Source organism: Neovison vison, chromosome 2 (assembly GCF_020171115.1).
Source record: "Neovison vison isolate M4711 chromosome 2, ASM_NN_V1, whole genome shotgun sequence".
In the NCBI taxonomy this organism is placed as follows: Eukaryota; Metazoa; Chordata; class Mammalia; order Carnivora; family Mustelidae; genus Neogale; species Neogale vison.
The window spans coordinates 49110319-49126833 of NC_058092.1; the positions used below are offsets into that span (position 1 = coordinate 49110319).

At 40.3% G+C, this 16515-nt stretch overlaps 1 protein-coding gene across 1 annotated transcript in view; it reads right to left on the minus strand.

Moving 5' to 3' along the window:
- C2H1orf87 (chromosome 2 C1orf87 homolog) overlaps positions 1–5691 on the minus strand; it is a 92888-nt gene extending 87197 nt beyond the window's left edge. Inside the window, 3 exon segments of the mRNA XM_044236768.1 lie at positions 2224–2309; positions 3441–3553; positions 5567–5691. Of these exon segments, the coding sequence (XP_044092703.1) occupies positions 2224–2309; positions 3441–3553; positions 5567–5691 (324 nt within the window).
- Between the last annotated feature and the right edge of the window lie 10824 nt (positions 5692–16515).

Here is a 16515-nt window from a genome sequence, read left to right on the forward strand (position 1 = left end):
CTCAGTCTCCCTGCTTACAAAACTGGGATAATTCCAGTGCTCCTTTCTGGGATTTAGGGTGACTCCAATAAGATAATGCATCTGAAGGAGTGCTGTGCATAGGAAAGAGGGATTTTTGTTGTTATTTTTGCTGTGTGTTTCTGCAATAATCTGGTGAATCTGAAGTTGAGAACCTGTACTAGATAAATACTATGTGCTTATAAAGGTCTGAGGCTAAGGACAACTTAGAAGTTCTATAAACCTGGCCCCAGGCTGATCACTCTCTTTCAGAGACTTTCCCAGACTGAAAGCTCTTCAGAGATCATTCTAATCCAAATGTTTTGCAGATTGGTAAGCAAAGACCCAGAGAGGTGTATCATTTGACCAAACTCACACAGCAAGTATGACTAGACCCGTTTCTAGTGCCCAGGTCTGAGGTAGACCAGCGCTTTTCCCTGGACTCCAGCTTCACTTAGTATGTGGTCTACAGGAAAGAAAGACATGCTCTGAGTGGGTAGCCCTCTCCAGGGGGACCTGCAGCCTCTTTGAAGTTGTCTGGAAATTTTAGGAACTACAATTTCTGACAGTGGGGTACCCTCTCTGCCCAGTAGTTGTGCATCAGTCCTGAGCCCTTTCCTGAGATAGAACAGGGGGATTGGCATTACTGCTGAGGCAAGTGTTTCCCCACTCAGGCAGCTCAGAGGTACTTTTGGGGATCGAGAACTGCGGTGGCCTGCGGGGAACAGGACAGGCGATAGGAGCTCCGGAGTCAGGCCGATCACTGCACCGGCTCCTTCAGCTGCTCCCTCCCAGGTTGCTAAGGATGCAGAGGCTGTTGCTAGGCGGGGACCAAGTTTCCATCCAGCTGTGCGTGGCTGGGGCCTCCCTGCCGCTGGCGCTTGAGTGCTCCAGCAGAGAGGCAAAGAGTATCAGCGTTATCAAATCTGTGCTTTGGAGCTTCTCCAAGACCTGTGAGCATCCTTCTTGAAGCTCATCTCACTCACCTGTGTAGTCACAATTGTCCTGCTCTTTCCCTGAAGCTTGATTTTCCCTTGGTGAGATTGGCAGGTAATTGGAATCTTGCACTTGTCCTTTCAAATCCAGACCCTTCCACCGTATGGCTTTGGATAAATCCGTTCTTTTCTCTGAGGTTCAATTTCCTTAGCTGTAAAATGAGGAAAAGTAGATCCCACAGTGGAGCCAGACAACTTTTTACCTTATACATTAACAATTACTAGTAACATAATTTGATTTATATTTTATTTATTTTTAAAAGATATTTATTTATTTATTTATTTATTTATTTATTTATTTATTTATTTATTTATAGAGAGAATGAAAGAGAGGCAGAGGCTGAGGAAGCAGCAGGCTCCCTGTGAGCAGAGAACCCAATGCGGAACTCCATCCCAGGAACCTAGGATCATGATCTGAGCGGAAGGCAGACACTTAACCAACTGATCCACTCAGGCGCCCCTGTGTTTTAAAGACATAGAGCTTGGGGTGTTGACTAATTACCCAAGACCCCACCAAGGCAAAGGACAGAACCTAGATTTGAATATATATATATATATATATATATATTCCTATATCTCCCGAATTTCTAGAAAATTTTTGTTATGTTTAAAGACTTCAACAAACATGGGTAAAGACACTAAATTGACTCTAAAATGTTCCTACTATTTCCAGCAGCAGCCCAGCATCCGTACTGCCTGCCTCCTGTCCTCTGGCTCTGCTGTGTTTTGCGGTTCTGTATCATCTGTTGGCACATGCAGCATGGTGATACACTCAACTTCCCTCTAGGGGTCACTCTCAAGGGAGCAAGACACACAGGCACATTCTGTGATATACAAAGTACCTCAGAGTAGAGGAAGGGGGGCAGCTTCCTATTTCTTCCTCCAGCCCAGGTTTACCTTGCTCTCAGATTAGTCCTCCAAGGCACAATTCTGAGAAGGCCCCTCAAGCCCAATGTCTCAAAGGACTCCCACCAGTCACAGAGGTTGTCCATGGTTTCAAAGTCTTCTTTGCGTTATCCTCAGGCTAGATCTCTAGTTTGATCTCCCACTACTTCTCCTAGGCTTGCTATGCTCCGTCCCACCCAGTCTACCAACTGGTTTGAATCTGCTTCTTATTTTTCTGTTTCTGTGCCTTTTTCATTCTGTTCTCTCTGTGTAGGACCCTTCTGTTTACTCACTATGACAGCCTGCCATAGTGTAAGTTACATCTCAAATGGTCAAGAGTATGTACCTGGGAGTCAGATACCTTGGTTTCAAGTTCTAGCTGTGCTAGTTCAAAGTGATCTTTGACAAATCTTTGTGCCTTAGGTTCCTCTTCTATAAAACGAGTATGATTTTTTATGAAGATTAGTTGAGTTATATAAGTAAGCCACTTAGAACAATAGCTGACACATAGTGGGCAATACAAATGTTTGCTATCATCATTATTACAATTTTCTGTCCAGAAGCCAAGTCAGACCCCAGAAGCTGCAAATGGTTTCTCCATTCTCTGTATAATCTGGTTTCTCTCTTTATAAAATGTGTCTTTCTTTGCCTGATGGTATGACTATTTGTTTGCATTGGTTGCCATAACTTCCTGGACTATGCTTCTGGTACTTTGAATAATGGTCCCTCAGACAACCATGTTCTAATCCTTAAAACCTGTTAATATTATCTTCTGTGGCAAAAGGGACTTTGCAGATGTGACTAAGTTAAGAATCTTGAGATGAGATTTTCCTGGATTATCCAGGTGGGTTTTAAATATGACTGCAGGTGTCCTTAGAAGAGGGAGGCAGAGGGATATTTGACTACATAAGAGGAAGTAGGACATGTGACTGTGGAAGCAAGAGGTTAGAATGATTTAAAGAAGGGGTTTGGGCCAAGGAATGCAGGTGGCCTTCAGAAGCTAGACAAGGAAAAAAAAAATTCTCCTCTGGAGGCTCCAGAAGGAACCAGACCCTGCTAATTCCTTGACTTCAGCCCAGTGAGACTGATTTTGGGCATTCAGCGTTCAAAACTCTGAGAGAATAAAGTTGTATTATCACGAACCGCCAAGTTTGTGATAACTGATTATAGCACCCATAGGAAATAACTGCAATGTTATTGAAGGACCCACTTCTTCAAAGAACTGACCACAGTCTGTGACTTAAGTAGGCCAAACAGAGTTCTTATTGATGACCAATGTACAGTTGTTGAATGAAAAAGAGGCCTATCTGTTGGGGTCACTAAAGTGTGAGGATAAGGTATTGAGGTTGTGGGAAGAGATTTATATCAATACATCGATTTCTTTTCAGCAGATGAGGAGGAAGCCAGATCAGAGCTGAAAAATGGAGCCAGTGTGGGAAAGGGATGAGAGCAAAGAGCCTGGATCTAGCTATGCCTGAAGCTAGAAAGATTCTAGAATTCCCAAACACAGAAGTGAAAAATTTCCCTCTCAGATATTTTGAGGTGAGATTAGTTAATCTTTACCTGAAGAGCCCTTGTGAATGTAGAGATTTTCAGATTTCAGGTTGCTAAGGTTCATATGTGGGGTGCAGTGATTCAATGCCATTCTAAGTTTCATTGTTAATTCTGTGATGAAGCTTGAAGAAGTAAATGGATTTTGATCAAATCAGATATTCTACTAAAGACTCTCCTTTAACCTTATCTTGACTTACAGATTTTATAAATGCCAACTCGAAACACAGTGACCTAGAGGGAGACTTTTCATTGTAGCTCTTCTGTCAGTTTGAAGGTATTCATTTGCAATGTGATATATTTTTTCAGACCAGAGGGAACCTCTGCTTTGCTGCTTCCTAGCCAAATGACCTTGAATAAGCAATTTCACTCTTATCTTTGAGGTGGAGACAAACAATAATTACCCTGAAGATTGCTATCAGGATTGGAGATAATATTCTTAGAGCCCCTGACATGTAATAAGCTTTCATAAATTGCATTCTTATTCATAACAATAGAAGCTAACATTTCGTGAATATTTATTATGTGCTAGACATTGTGCTAAGACCTTTTCATTTGCTATCTTCTTTGATCTTCACAACAATCTTATGAAATAAGGATTTAATATCCCCATTTTAGAGATGAGGAATTTGAGGTTTAGAGAAGATAACTTGCTCAGAGAGAATGTAGCTAGGAAGACTAAGAGCTGCAAAAAAATTCAGGTGTGTCTGATTCTAGAAGTATCTTTATCATCACTACTCTATACCTCCTCTGTGGAAGTTTACCATTGTTGGTGTTGTTACTACTATTATTATTAATGTTAATGTTTTCATTGGCGCTGTTTTAAGTTTCTAGTTCCCTTTGAGAATGCAGATATTCTGACAGAATTCAGAAGGAGGAGTGGCCTCTTCTTATCTGGGATTTTCTACTTCACACTCTGGTTTATGAAATGACACAACCAGGAAACATCTCTCTAGTGGTTTATATTAAACAAGGCAAAACAAAAAGCTATGTAATAAATGTCTCTAGAAGATTAAATACTGTGGTTAAAACTTTCCTTGAATTCAACAGCTTTAGATTACAAGTCACCAGAGAAATATTCCAGAGAAATGTCTTCCAAAAGAGTCGGCTCCCTCTTTCCCCAAAGAAAGATGAATAGTTGTAATAAGGAAACCAAAGAATGCTCCCTCCTAAAACTTCATGATTTTACATTTACCATCAAATAGAGTAAGGAAAAGGAGAAAAAATACTTGTCTCCAATGTTTTGTTTTTGCCCATGTAAGTCAAAGTAGAGTGAATTTATAAGCAGGAAGCAATAAAACTCTGCTTTTGTGGGGCGCCTGGGTGGCTCAGTTGGTTATGGGGTCAATTCTTGATTTCGGCTCCATCATAATCTCCGGATCCTGAGATTGAGGCCCCAGGACGGGCTTCGTGCTCAGCGCAGTTGGCTTGAGATTCTTTCTCCCTCTGCTCTGCACATCCCCCAACTCTAAAATAAATACAATCTTTTAAAAAGATTAAAAAAATAAAACACTGCTTTTTTGAACAGTTTAATCATAGATCTATAAAAATGAAGGATTTTGCATTGAGGTCCCTGTTCAAAAATAGAGGGGACAGATACTGACATTAACTTGAGCTGTAGTGCAAAGAATTTGGGGCATCATACTTTTTCCCCCTAAGAAACATACAGGACCCACGCCAATGATCGTCATGACTAATGGAGGACTTTGGGTAAAAAAGTAACAGCAGGCTGATTTCAGAACAGAGTGCAAACATGGCCAAGTTTATTTTCCTTTTTAAAACCCCTCCCATAGTTCTGGAGAAACTATCATGTGATCATGTCACATACTAATTAGATAGGCCAGTTTTGGGCCCTGCATTAATTTACCAGGTTCGTCATAATGAAGTACGATAAACTGGGGGATGAAACAACAGAAATTTATTATTTTAGGGGAGCCTGGGTGGCTCAGTGGGTTAAGCCGCTGCCTTCGGCTCAGGTCATGATCTCAGAGTCCTGGGATCGAGTCCTGCATCGGGCTCTCTGCTCAGCAGGGAGCCTGCTTCCCCCTCTCTCTCTGCCTGCCTCTCTGCCTACTTGTGATTTCTCTCTGTCAAATAAATAAAATCTTAAAAAAAAAAAAAGAAATTTATTATTTTACAATTCTGGGGTCTGGAAGTCCAAAAAGGTGTCAGTGAGGTTGGTGCCTTCTGATGGAGGTGTGGGAGAATCTGTTCCATGCTTGTGTCTTCTTGCTTTTGGTGGTTTACGGACAATATTTCGCATTCCTTGGTTGGTAAACTCAAGCCTCTATGTTTGCCCATGTAGTGCTCTCCCCATGTGCACACCTGAACCCACTCTACTCCAGGATAATGTCACTAATTGCCTGTGCAATCATCCTGGTTCCATATGGGTTCCCATTTTTTTTTTAAAGATTTTATTTATTTATTTGACAGAGATCACAAATAGGCAAAGAAGCAGGCAGGTGGTGGGGAGCAGAACCCTAGGACCCTGGGAACATAACCGAGCCGAAGGCAGAGGCTTTAACCCACTGAGCCACCCAGGGTCCCCATAAGGTCCCATTTTAATATACTGGGGGTTAGGATTTCAATTTGAAGGGGATAGAGTTTGCTATCAACTGAATGTGGCCCCCCCCAATATTCATATGTATTCCTAATCCCCAATGTGATAGCATCTGAGATGGGGCCTTTAGAAGATAATTAGGTTTAAGTGAGGTCATAAGGGCAGGCCCTCATGATGGAAGTAGTTCCCTTGAAAGGATAAGGAAGCGAAGGGATGCGTACTCCCTTTCTCTGGGCCCTGAGAAGGTACTCTTGGAACTGAATTGGTTGGCTCCTTGATGTTGGACTTCCCAGACTTCAGAACTGTGAGAAATGAGTGGTGGTTATTTGCATTATTTAGTCTGTGGTATTTTTGTTACAGCACTAAGATGCAATTCAACCCAGTGCAAACCCTAATTGCTTGGGCTCCAAACCTGGCTCTGCCCTTAGTATGGTGTTACTTCCAGCATTCTGTACCTTTATTTCTTTGTGGATAATACCAAGACCTACTATAATGGAAGATCAAAAGGAATTAACAAACGTTTAGAACAGTGTTTGGTATCTGGTAAGAATTTGTTGTTGGAAGCCTTACTTCCTTAATATAATATTCATACCCTTTATTCTGGCCCTCTTGATTTGGTTCTTGCCCATTTCTCCACCCTTGTCTCTGCCCTCTCTCTGTCTCTCATCACCTAACCGAAGCATCCCCACATTACCTGCAATTCCTTAAAACTTCCATAAATTTTATCCCTTATGCCTTTGCAGAGGTGGTTGTGTTTGCTTGAAATATCTTCCACCTGGCCCGTTTCTAACTTTGAAGGTAAAGTCAAATGTTACCAGCTCTGTGAAGCTATCTATTCTCAATATCCCCAGGCAGGTAGGTGTGCTCTCTTCAGGAAACCAGCAGTCTTACCGCCCACTACTCTTCACTATAATTACTGGTTCTAGATCTTTCTCCCCTGCTGAGTTGCCCTTTTGATGGTGAGTGCTATGTCTTATTTGTTATGTGGCCAGTTCTAAGCACAGTACTGATATTTAGTACGTGATCATAAACACATGTTGGATAATTTGTAATAGTATAATAATGACAATGTTAAGTAACCACAATTTAACAAAGGATGGCATCTTCTGTTTATTTAAGGTGCCAGTCACTGAGGGAGGCACTCATTTAATTTCAATAATGATCCTATAAGGGGTATATTATTTTATTTGTTCTGATGATGTGGAATCTGGTCTCAAGTGCTGGATTATACAGGAGTATTGGTGGTCAGTGGCAGAAACTCCACTAAAGCAAATTTTAGCAAAAGGTGTTTTTGTCATGAAACCCAAGTGCAGAAATGAATAGTCCTCTGACACAGGCAGGGACATGAAGGAAAATTCTCCTTTTCTAACTGTTTTTTTCTACTTCTCTCTGTGCATCAGCATTGTTTAGTCTTTTTTCCACTATATTCACTGCTGTTTTCTGATCCCAAGGCCACTGGAAGAAAAGTTACCCATAATAATTCATGAGTTTACATTATTTCCATTCAAGAGACCAGTACACCCAGTATCCAGAAGGTTACAAAACATAGGAATCTGGTAGAGATTAAACAGAAAGGAGGTTGAATAACTTGCCTAAGACTTAAAGCAAATAAATGGCAGAGCAGTGGTGAAAATTCGTATCTGTGTGACTCTAAAGCATTACATCTTCTCTTGGAACATGGGTTTTTAACCTTTATAGTATAATACAAGAGGCCTGGAAAAATGTGGTTGGATTAAAAGTTCTAGAGAATGGCCATAGAGAAATTTGAGACCACAGAAAGACCCTTCTGGCCACTTCTGCCCCAGATTGTTAGGAACCTTACTTGCTTTTAGTTTTGAACATCTCTAAATCATAGAATCTCAAGGTTGAAAGGATCCTCACAAGGCACCTTGTCTAATCATTCCTCCACCCAGCCAGATGGAGCATGGATACTCTTTGTAACATGCTTGCCTAGTGATTCTGAAGCCCTCAGAGAAGTTGTGGTAGAAGAATTCAGAACATTGACTCTGAATCCAGAAGGCTTGGGTTCAAATCTCAACCTTGTCATAGACTATTGTGTGTCTTTGGAATGTGGGTTTAGCATTCATGCCTAGCATCTTAATCTGTGAAAGGATGATAACAATTACATCATTCTGTTTTTCAAAGCGGTATTTATTGTACACTTATTATATGCAGGCCCTCTTTTTTAAAAAAATTTTTGTTTCTTTTCAGCGTAACAGTATTCATTGTTTTTGCACCACACCCAGTGCTCCATGCAATCCGTGCCCTCTCTAATACCCACCACCTGGTTTCCCCAACCTCCCACTCCCCATCCCTTCAAAACCCTCAGATTGTTTTTCAGAGTCCATAGTCTCTCATGGTTCACCTCCCCTTCCAATTTCCCCCAACTCCCTTCTCCTCTCCATCTCCCCATGTCCTCCGTGTTATTTGTTATGCTCCACAAATAAGTGAAACCATATGATAATTGACTCTCTGCTTGACTTATTTCACTCAGCATAATCTCTTTCAGTCCTGTCCATGTTGCTACAAAAGTTGGTTATTCATCCTTTCTGATGGAGGCATAATACTCCATAGTGTATATGGACCACATCTTCCTTATCCATTTGTCCGTTGAAGGGCATCTTGGTTCTTTCCACAGTTTGGCGACCGTGGCCATTGCTGCTATAAACATTGGGGTACAGATGGCCCTTCTTTTCACTACATCTGTATCTTTGGGGTAAATACCCAGTAGTTGCAGGCCCTCTTTTTATTGTTTTATTTTTACCAGCACATTTATCATCACAATAATTCTATGAGGCTGGGAGTATTGGTTTCAGTTAAGGAAACTGAGGTAGAGGAGACTTAATTACCTTGTCCCAGGTCACCCAGTTAGTGGCAAGGCTGGGATTTAAGCCCATGCAGTCTGCCTACAAAGCTTATGCACCATCCACCATTCTATAATACCTGCCTGCTGTATGGAGAAGAACAAGTGATAAAACAAACCTAAAACTGGTCCTGGCACACTTTATATTCTCAATATCAGTGCTGTTGCTACCCTCCTCCAAGTTCCAATCTACTTAATGCCAACCACCAAGCCCGATGCCATAAACTCCTTCATTCTGAAATTCTTATGGGAAACTTCATTTCCTAATAATGGCTTCATGCCCTGGAAGAAGAATTTGTGTAGATGTAGGACTTTTCAATGCCCAGTACACCTACCAGCTACTAAGCATGGCTTGATTAAGACAATGCTGCATTTTTGTAGGGTAGGTAAGAAAGTAGTTGAGAAAAGAAATGCTTCTTGATAGTGCCCTAAAAAGGCCTCTATTGATTTTATGGTAAAATTTACTATATTAGTAGCATGGATATATCCATATCTATTAAATATTTACTGGGCTTAATTTTAAGGCCCCAGGTCAAGTTGCTGAGGATACAATGATGAATCAGATTTGAATGATCTTCTCAAAATTACCAATAGGAGAGTTAAAGTTTATTCATTAATAATCATAATCCATGACTAGGTAGATTAATATTATCAAAATGTCTATACTGCCCAAAGCAATCTACAGATTTAATAACAATCTCTATCAAAATTCCATGTAATATTTCACAAAATAGAACAAACAATACTAAAATTTGTAATTTGTAAAATTTGTAAGGAACCACAAAAGCCTCCAAATAGATAAAGCAGTCTTGAGAAAGAAAACCAAAGCTGGAGGCATTGTGCTTCCTAATTTCAAACTATATTACAAAACTATAGTAATAAAAACTGTGTGATATTGGCACAAAAACTGACCCATAGATTAATGGAACAGAACAGAAAGTCAGAAATAAACCCATGGTAAATTAATTTGTGACAAAGGAGCCAAGAATGTACAATGGGGAAAAGACCAGTCTCTTCGATAAGTAATGTTGAAAAACCTGGACAGCCACATGCAAAAGAATGAAACAAGACCACTGTGTTATGCCATGCACAAAAATCAACTCAAAGTGTTTAAAGATTTGAATATGAGAACTGAGACCATAAAAATCCTAAAAGAAAAAAATTGACAGTAATCTCCTTCTTATTGGTCTTGGCAATATTTTTTTTGGATCTGACCTCAAAAGCAAGAGCAACAAAGCAAAAATGAACAAGTGGGACCATATCAAACCAGAAAGCTCTGCATGGCAAAGGAAACCATGAACAAAATGAAAAGGCAACCTACTGAATGGAAATATTTGCAAATCCTATATTTGATATGAGAGTCACATCCAAAATACACAAATAACTCATAAAAACTCAATAGCAACCCCACCCCAATAATCCAATTAAAAATGGGCAGGGTTTATGAGAGACTATGGACTCTGAAAAACAATCTGAGGGGTTTGAAGTGGCGGGGGGGTGGGAGGTTGGGGTACCAGGTGGTGGGTATTATAGAGGGCACGGCTTGCATGGAGCACTGGGTGTGGTGAAAAAATAATGAATACTGTTTTTCTGAAAATAAATAAATTGGAAAAAAATGAAATATTATTCAACCATAAAAAGGGAATTTTTAAAAAGATTTTATTTACTTATTTGACATACAGAGAGAGAGAACACAAGTAGGCAGAGAGGCAGGCAGAGAGAGAGGGGGAAGCAGGCTCCTTGCTGAGCAGAGAGCTCGACGTGGGGCTCGATTCCAGGACCCTGAGATCATGACCTGAGCTGAAGGCAGAGGCCTAACCCACTGAGCCACCCAGGCGCCCACAACTATAAAAAGGGATATCTTGCCATTTGCAATGACATGACTGGATCTTGAGGGCATTATCTAAGTGAAATAAGTCAGAGGGGAAGACAAATATGGTATGATTTCACTTACCTGTGGAATCTGATAAACAAAAGGCAAAACTCATAGGTACAGAAAATTAGTGGTTGCCAGAGGTAGGGGGTGGGAGATGGGTAAAAATGGGTGAAGGGGTTCAAAAGGTACAAGCTTTCAGCTATAAAATAACTGAGTCATGGGGATGTAATGTACAGCATAGTGACTATAGTTAATAATAATGGATTATGTATTTGAAAGTTACTAAGAGACTAGATCTTTTTAAAAAAATCTTATTTATTTGAGAGTGAGATAGAGAGATCATGAGCATGAGGGGAGGAGGAGGAGAGAGAAGCAAGCTCTTCACTGAGCAGGGAGCTCTGTGTGGGACTCGATCCCGAGACCCTGGGATCATGACCTGAGCTGAAAACACATGCTTAACTGACTGAGCCACCCAGGAGTCCACTAGCCCTTAAGAGTTCTCATCACAAAAAGGAAATTTTTTAGCTGTGTGTTGACGGATATTAACACACAGGGGAAAAGGGGAGAGACAATATTCTAAGCGAGGGAGTGGTAATAAAAAAAAAGAAAAAAAAAGAAATTGTACTATGTGGTCAAGGGATTGTGTTGAGTTCCATTCAGGCAATGGTGGAAAATAAAATTTGGATAGTAGATTGGGCGCAGATTGTTGAAGACACTGAGTATTAGATTAAAATGCATATATTATTTTTGATTTGGACAGAGAGATATGGATTCTACTTGAGAATATGAATGAAGTGACCTCACCCATAGTGTTGCTCATGAGAGTCCAAGTTATGCTGTGGTTAGAGACCATGCCTAAAGCTCTGTGGCTTAAGAAAAGAAAAGTTTATTTTATTTATTTTTTTTTAAGAAAAGTTTATTTTTATTCATGCATATTCTGCTCTAGATTTGGGCAGTTCTCAAGGACAATTACCTCTATGTGCTGGTTCAGCAATCTGGTCTCTGTGGACCCCACGGCACCTCATTTCAACACATACTTGTGTGATGACTATGGCAAAAAGGAAGAAAGTTGTGGAAGGTTACCCACCTGGAACTAAGTGCTTTGTTCTAGATACCACATATGTACTGCTTCTGCTTAAGCCCATTGGGCAGATGAGTACCATGGCCTACATCATAAAAAAGGGGTCAGGGAAATATGGTCTCTGTATGCCTGAGAAGAGAGAAGTGGCTACTGATGAGCCCTAGTAATGTCTACCACATCCACACTTACAGAAAAAAATTACTATGATTCAGAACAAGATTGTATTTACAAACAAAATTAAGATATGTAAGATTTCTAATATACTATTAACAGAAAATTTTCCATCTGTTGCATTTACCACTTTCAAATGCAGGAAATGTTGCTTACGGTTTATCCACCCACAGCACATAATGAAAGAAAGATATCTACTTATTTCCGTCATCTGCCTGTTATTATCTCTAGAGTAGCATGAATTGGTATACATTGCATGCGATGTAGGCTCTGCCAAGACACAGCTGATACCTCCTTTGGCTTCAGCTGCAAGCTGCAGTCTAACCAGTATAGACCAGAGCTTCCAGAGGAACACCCCCTCACCAGAGCGTGATGAGAGAGAAACCCATGTTTAAAGAACTAAGGGCACCAACTTGATGAGTAGCCACACAGTAGCCTACATGTGATATTAACATGTTACATGGTCTCAAAGATATTATTTTTACACAGCGTGGAATATAGAACTGGTAGGATTTGATTAAAAGTGTCTGAGCTTTGGAGTCAGAGATAAGTTAGAAGCCTAACTCTTGTTTCTTCTTCTGTGTCAGTTTCTTCATTTTAAAAATGGCGTTGCTGGGGCACCCAGGTGGCTCAGTAGATTCAGCATCCACTTCTCGATCTCAGTGTGGTGAGTTCAAGCCCTACGTCGAAATGGCATTACTAACATTAGAGCTGTCAAAGATGTATTAATTATCATAGCTAAAATGGTGAACCAGGTGTATGTCAGGGGTTTTACATGTGATTCTCTAGTGTACCTGTCCATCCATCTATCAGTCAACCATCTATCATTAACATGCATAAGGACATTGATTCAGTTCCTGTGTAGCCAGAGGGAGTGTTTCACATTGAGATTTAGAAGTATCCAATGAACTGAACCTGAGGTGTTGGGTTTGCATGAAGGATTTTTCCAGGGTTGGAGAAAAGTTGCAGACGGAGAAAAATGACTTGGTTTTATGTGACTATGTAGGACTGAGCCTGAAATAGGAGAGACCTTATGGTGTTTATCTGAAATTTAGGTATCCCACCCATGTAGCCCACATCTGCACATAACTAGAAGCAAATGATCAAAGAGATAGTGTAGTGAGACTCCAAGGGACAGAGACACAAGCAGCATCTGTTTGGTAAGCAGATGACAAAGTGTGACACAAAAGAAAAAAGAGAGGATGTTTCTCTCCACTTTGGTATGAACACTAACAATTAGAAGGCAGGTCTGCTAGAGTCTCTTGGGGGTGTGATGCTTTCAGTGCACTGGACCATAGCATCTTTGGCCAGTAATTAACCTTCTCCTGGAGGACACCCTCATCTCTGACAGGGGCGAGATGCTGTGCTCAACTGGCTTTCTTACCAGATACCAAATCCTGAAGGGAAAAAAGAAAACAACAGTCAAGTGTGAGTGTGTTGGTGAGAAGGCTTGTATTACCCACTAGGATCTTCTGAAATTTATGGGAAGCTGTGTCTTTATTATCAGATCTGTAGATTCTAATCTGAAGTCTGACATGAAGGGGCTCAGAAAATCCTTTATCAAAGAAAGAAAGAAGGAATGAAGAATTTTCTCAGTCCTGGTGGGATGGTATTGGCATTCTTGTGCAAGACTGTCTGGAATATTGCAGGACATTTAGCCACTTTAACCCCTGAACCCTTGATTCTAGGAGTGTACTCCATTCAATATAACAATCAAAACATAGTCATTCATCCATTTATCTCTTTTTTTTTTAAAAAGATTTATTAATTTACTTGAGAGAGAGAGCACAAGTGGGAGGGGAGGAGCAAAGGGAGAGGGAGAAGCAGACTCCCTGCTGAGCAGGGAGCCCGACTTGGGGCTTGAGACTCAAGATCGTGACCTGAGCGGAAGTCAGATACTTAGCCGACTGAGCCACTCAGGCTCCCTACGGCCTTCATCCATTTCAAATTCTCATTGTGGGGAATGCTGTTCTTGGGTTAAAAATCATTGATCTACTGGGACTCAACATTTCTGCACAGTCTTAGAATCAATATTCCTGTGGGAACTCATTGAGTCTCCGTAGAACAGGACCTTTCTTCTTTCTGTATGCTCAGTACACTGGGACTGAGATTTTTCTCTTGCTTCCTTTGCTTTGTACTTCTGGAATCTCCTAGGAAAGAACTCTACTTGCCATCCCAGTGTGCTGGTCCAGGGCAATGAGTCAATGAGTCTGCCAAGTTCAGTCTAGTAATCTGAGGAACTGATCCTGGCTGCTAACTTCTCAGACCAGAAGCTTCTCTGTGTTGCATTCGAACTGGTAGAGATTTTGAAAAGAGGAGTCAGATAGGAGTCAGAATATCAGCTTTGTTACTGTATAAGGACAGTAGATATTAAAGACCACAGCTTTTTGGCAAAAGTAGATTTGGGATATTTTCTCTATCCTAGGCCATTATCCATCCTAGAACCTTATAGATTTTGGCTTGAATAGTGTATGTGTGCACGGGAAAAGCAAGGTGGAACAGGAGAAAAAGATGCCTGTCGGAATCATTTCTTTCTCCTATACTTGGAAACATCTGCCTCCTGAAACTCCAACGGCAGAAGTGCTAGTTCTAATATACAACATTAGGTGGCAGTAAAACAGAAATGTCTGCAAAGAAAGCAGAAATCCCTTCAGAATTATAATAAGTTTTATAGACCAAGACAACTGCAGTTGTAAAACATTATGGTGTATCAATTGGCATATTTGCTGATCAAATCTTTACAAGGCTCGAATAGGCTTATAAATCCTGGGTTTTCTAGTTTGGCCTATTCATGCTTCATGCTTCTGTTTAAGACATTTAGGGAGGCGGGAAATCCAACAAATGGTTGAAATACCAAAGCAATATGCCACTGACAATTTGTTTTCCTGTGATTGAGGGAAAATATATATGCCTCGATTAGAAGCACTACCCAAACAAGCAGAATCTGCTACATTCAAAGATGAGCTCATTTCTCATGCAAAGCACAGCCCGGGCTGGAGAGAACCAACAGCTAAATTGTTTTGCTACTTGATTTTTATAAGTGAGTTCCAATTCCTTTACTATTCCCACAAGAGTCTTTTTATACAAGGATGTTTCCATTTTTTTTAAGTGGTTATTGGCTGATGATAAAATCAGGTTTTATGTTAAATGCATAAAATCACAGGGCAGGAGGTGATATCAAAACACCCCTTTCATTAATGTTGTTGGTCTTATGTGAATGGTCGAGAAGAGGAGTGGACTGGTTTATGACTGTCAACATTTAAGAATGGGGAAACTGAGGTCTAGGTGTTAAGCGACTTGCCCAAAGACATATGACCCATGAGTGATTTAGCCAGACTGTGAAACCGGATTTCCCATTAGACATTGAATGAGCAGTGACACTGATTACTTTTAGAGACCTGTTCAAGGTTTTTGGTTACCCAAGCATGCCAAACAGCTAAGCTTTTCTCTGCTTTGTGTTTACAGATGTGCCCACCGACCTTTTTTTTTTTTTTTTTTTAAGAGAAATTGAAATTCCTTGCAAGGATCACCTTTGTCATATGGTAGCTGCTTATCGTGCATGTGTAGATAAAGATTTTGTCTCTGACCAGTTAGTTCCTACAGATTCTGCCTTAGGAAACATCTCTCAGATTCTTCCTTAAAGCTAATGCCTGTATGCCCTTCATTCTATCTAGAATCCTCTGCCTCTATGCTCATCTGGCTAAATTCTGTTGAGAATGAGTTTAGGGGCCCTTTGACATGTTCCCCAGATTCCCTCCCTAGGTACTTTGCTCATGAAGGAGCAACACTTTGTTATCACTGCCTGAACATCCATTATATACAGGGAAGAGACCACATCTGTTTTGCTAGTAGTTATATGCATGAAAGTGCTTGGCACAGAGGAGGTATTCAATAATTATTGTGTGACAGAATAGACTGAGCCTATCCTACTTTTACACAGTGATGCTTTTTTTGAAGAGGAAATATTTATTCAAGAATTCAAAAATCTTGGAGTATAAAAATGTACTATATATTACACATTATATATTACATATACTTATGATCATTTTAAATGACTATTTTAATTTATCTGCATAATACTATATATGTATGTGAGTATATGTGTATATAAATATATATATATATATGTACCTAAGTATGTAGGTATGTACCTATGTATGTATCTGTGTATTTATTAAGTTTGTGTAGACTTAATTGTTTTGCTCTAGTGAAAGAGAAATTAATGATTATTGACCTTGGTTATGTGCTGGGTACATTGTTAGGTCTTCATGTATATTGATACTATTTAATTGTCAAATATAAGCAGTTCAACTGATGAAATTAGGGCTGAGAAAATTGGATAACTTGTCATGCCTTCATAATGTAGGAAAGCTGGATTTACACTCAGATCTACCTTCCTCAGAAGTTAATGGTATCTCTATTCTCCAGAAGGGACTGGGGCTTCGGGGGGCAGGGATCACTTTGCTATGGTAAGACAGGTAGTCAGTGGCAAAGCCGAGTGGTAGAATCTGGAACTTTAGGCCTTTTCCTCCCCCT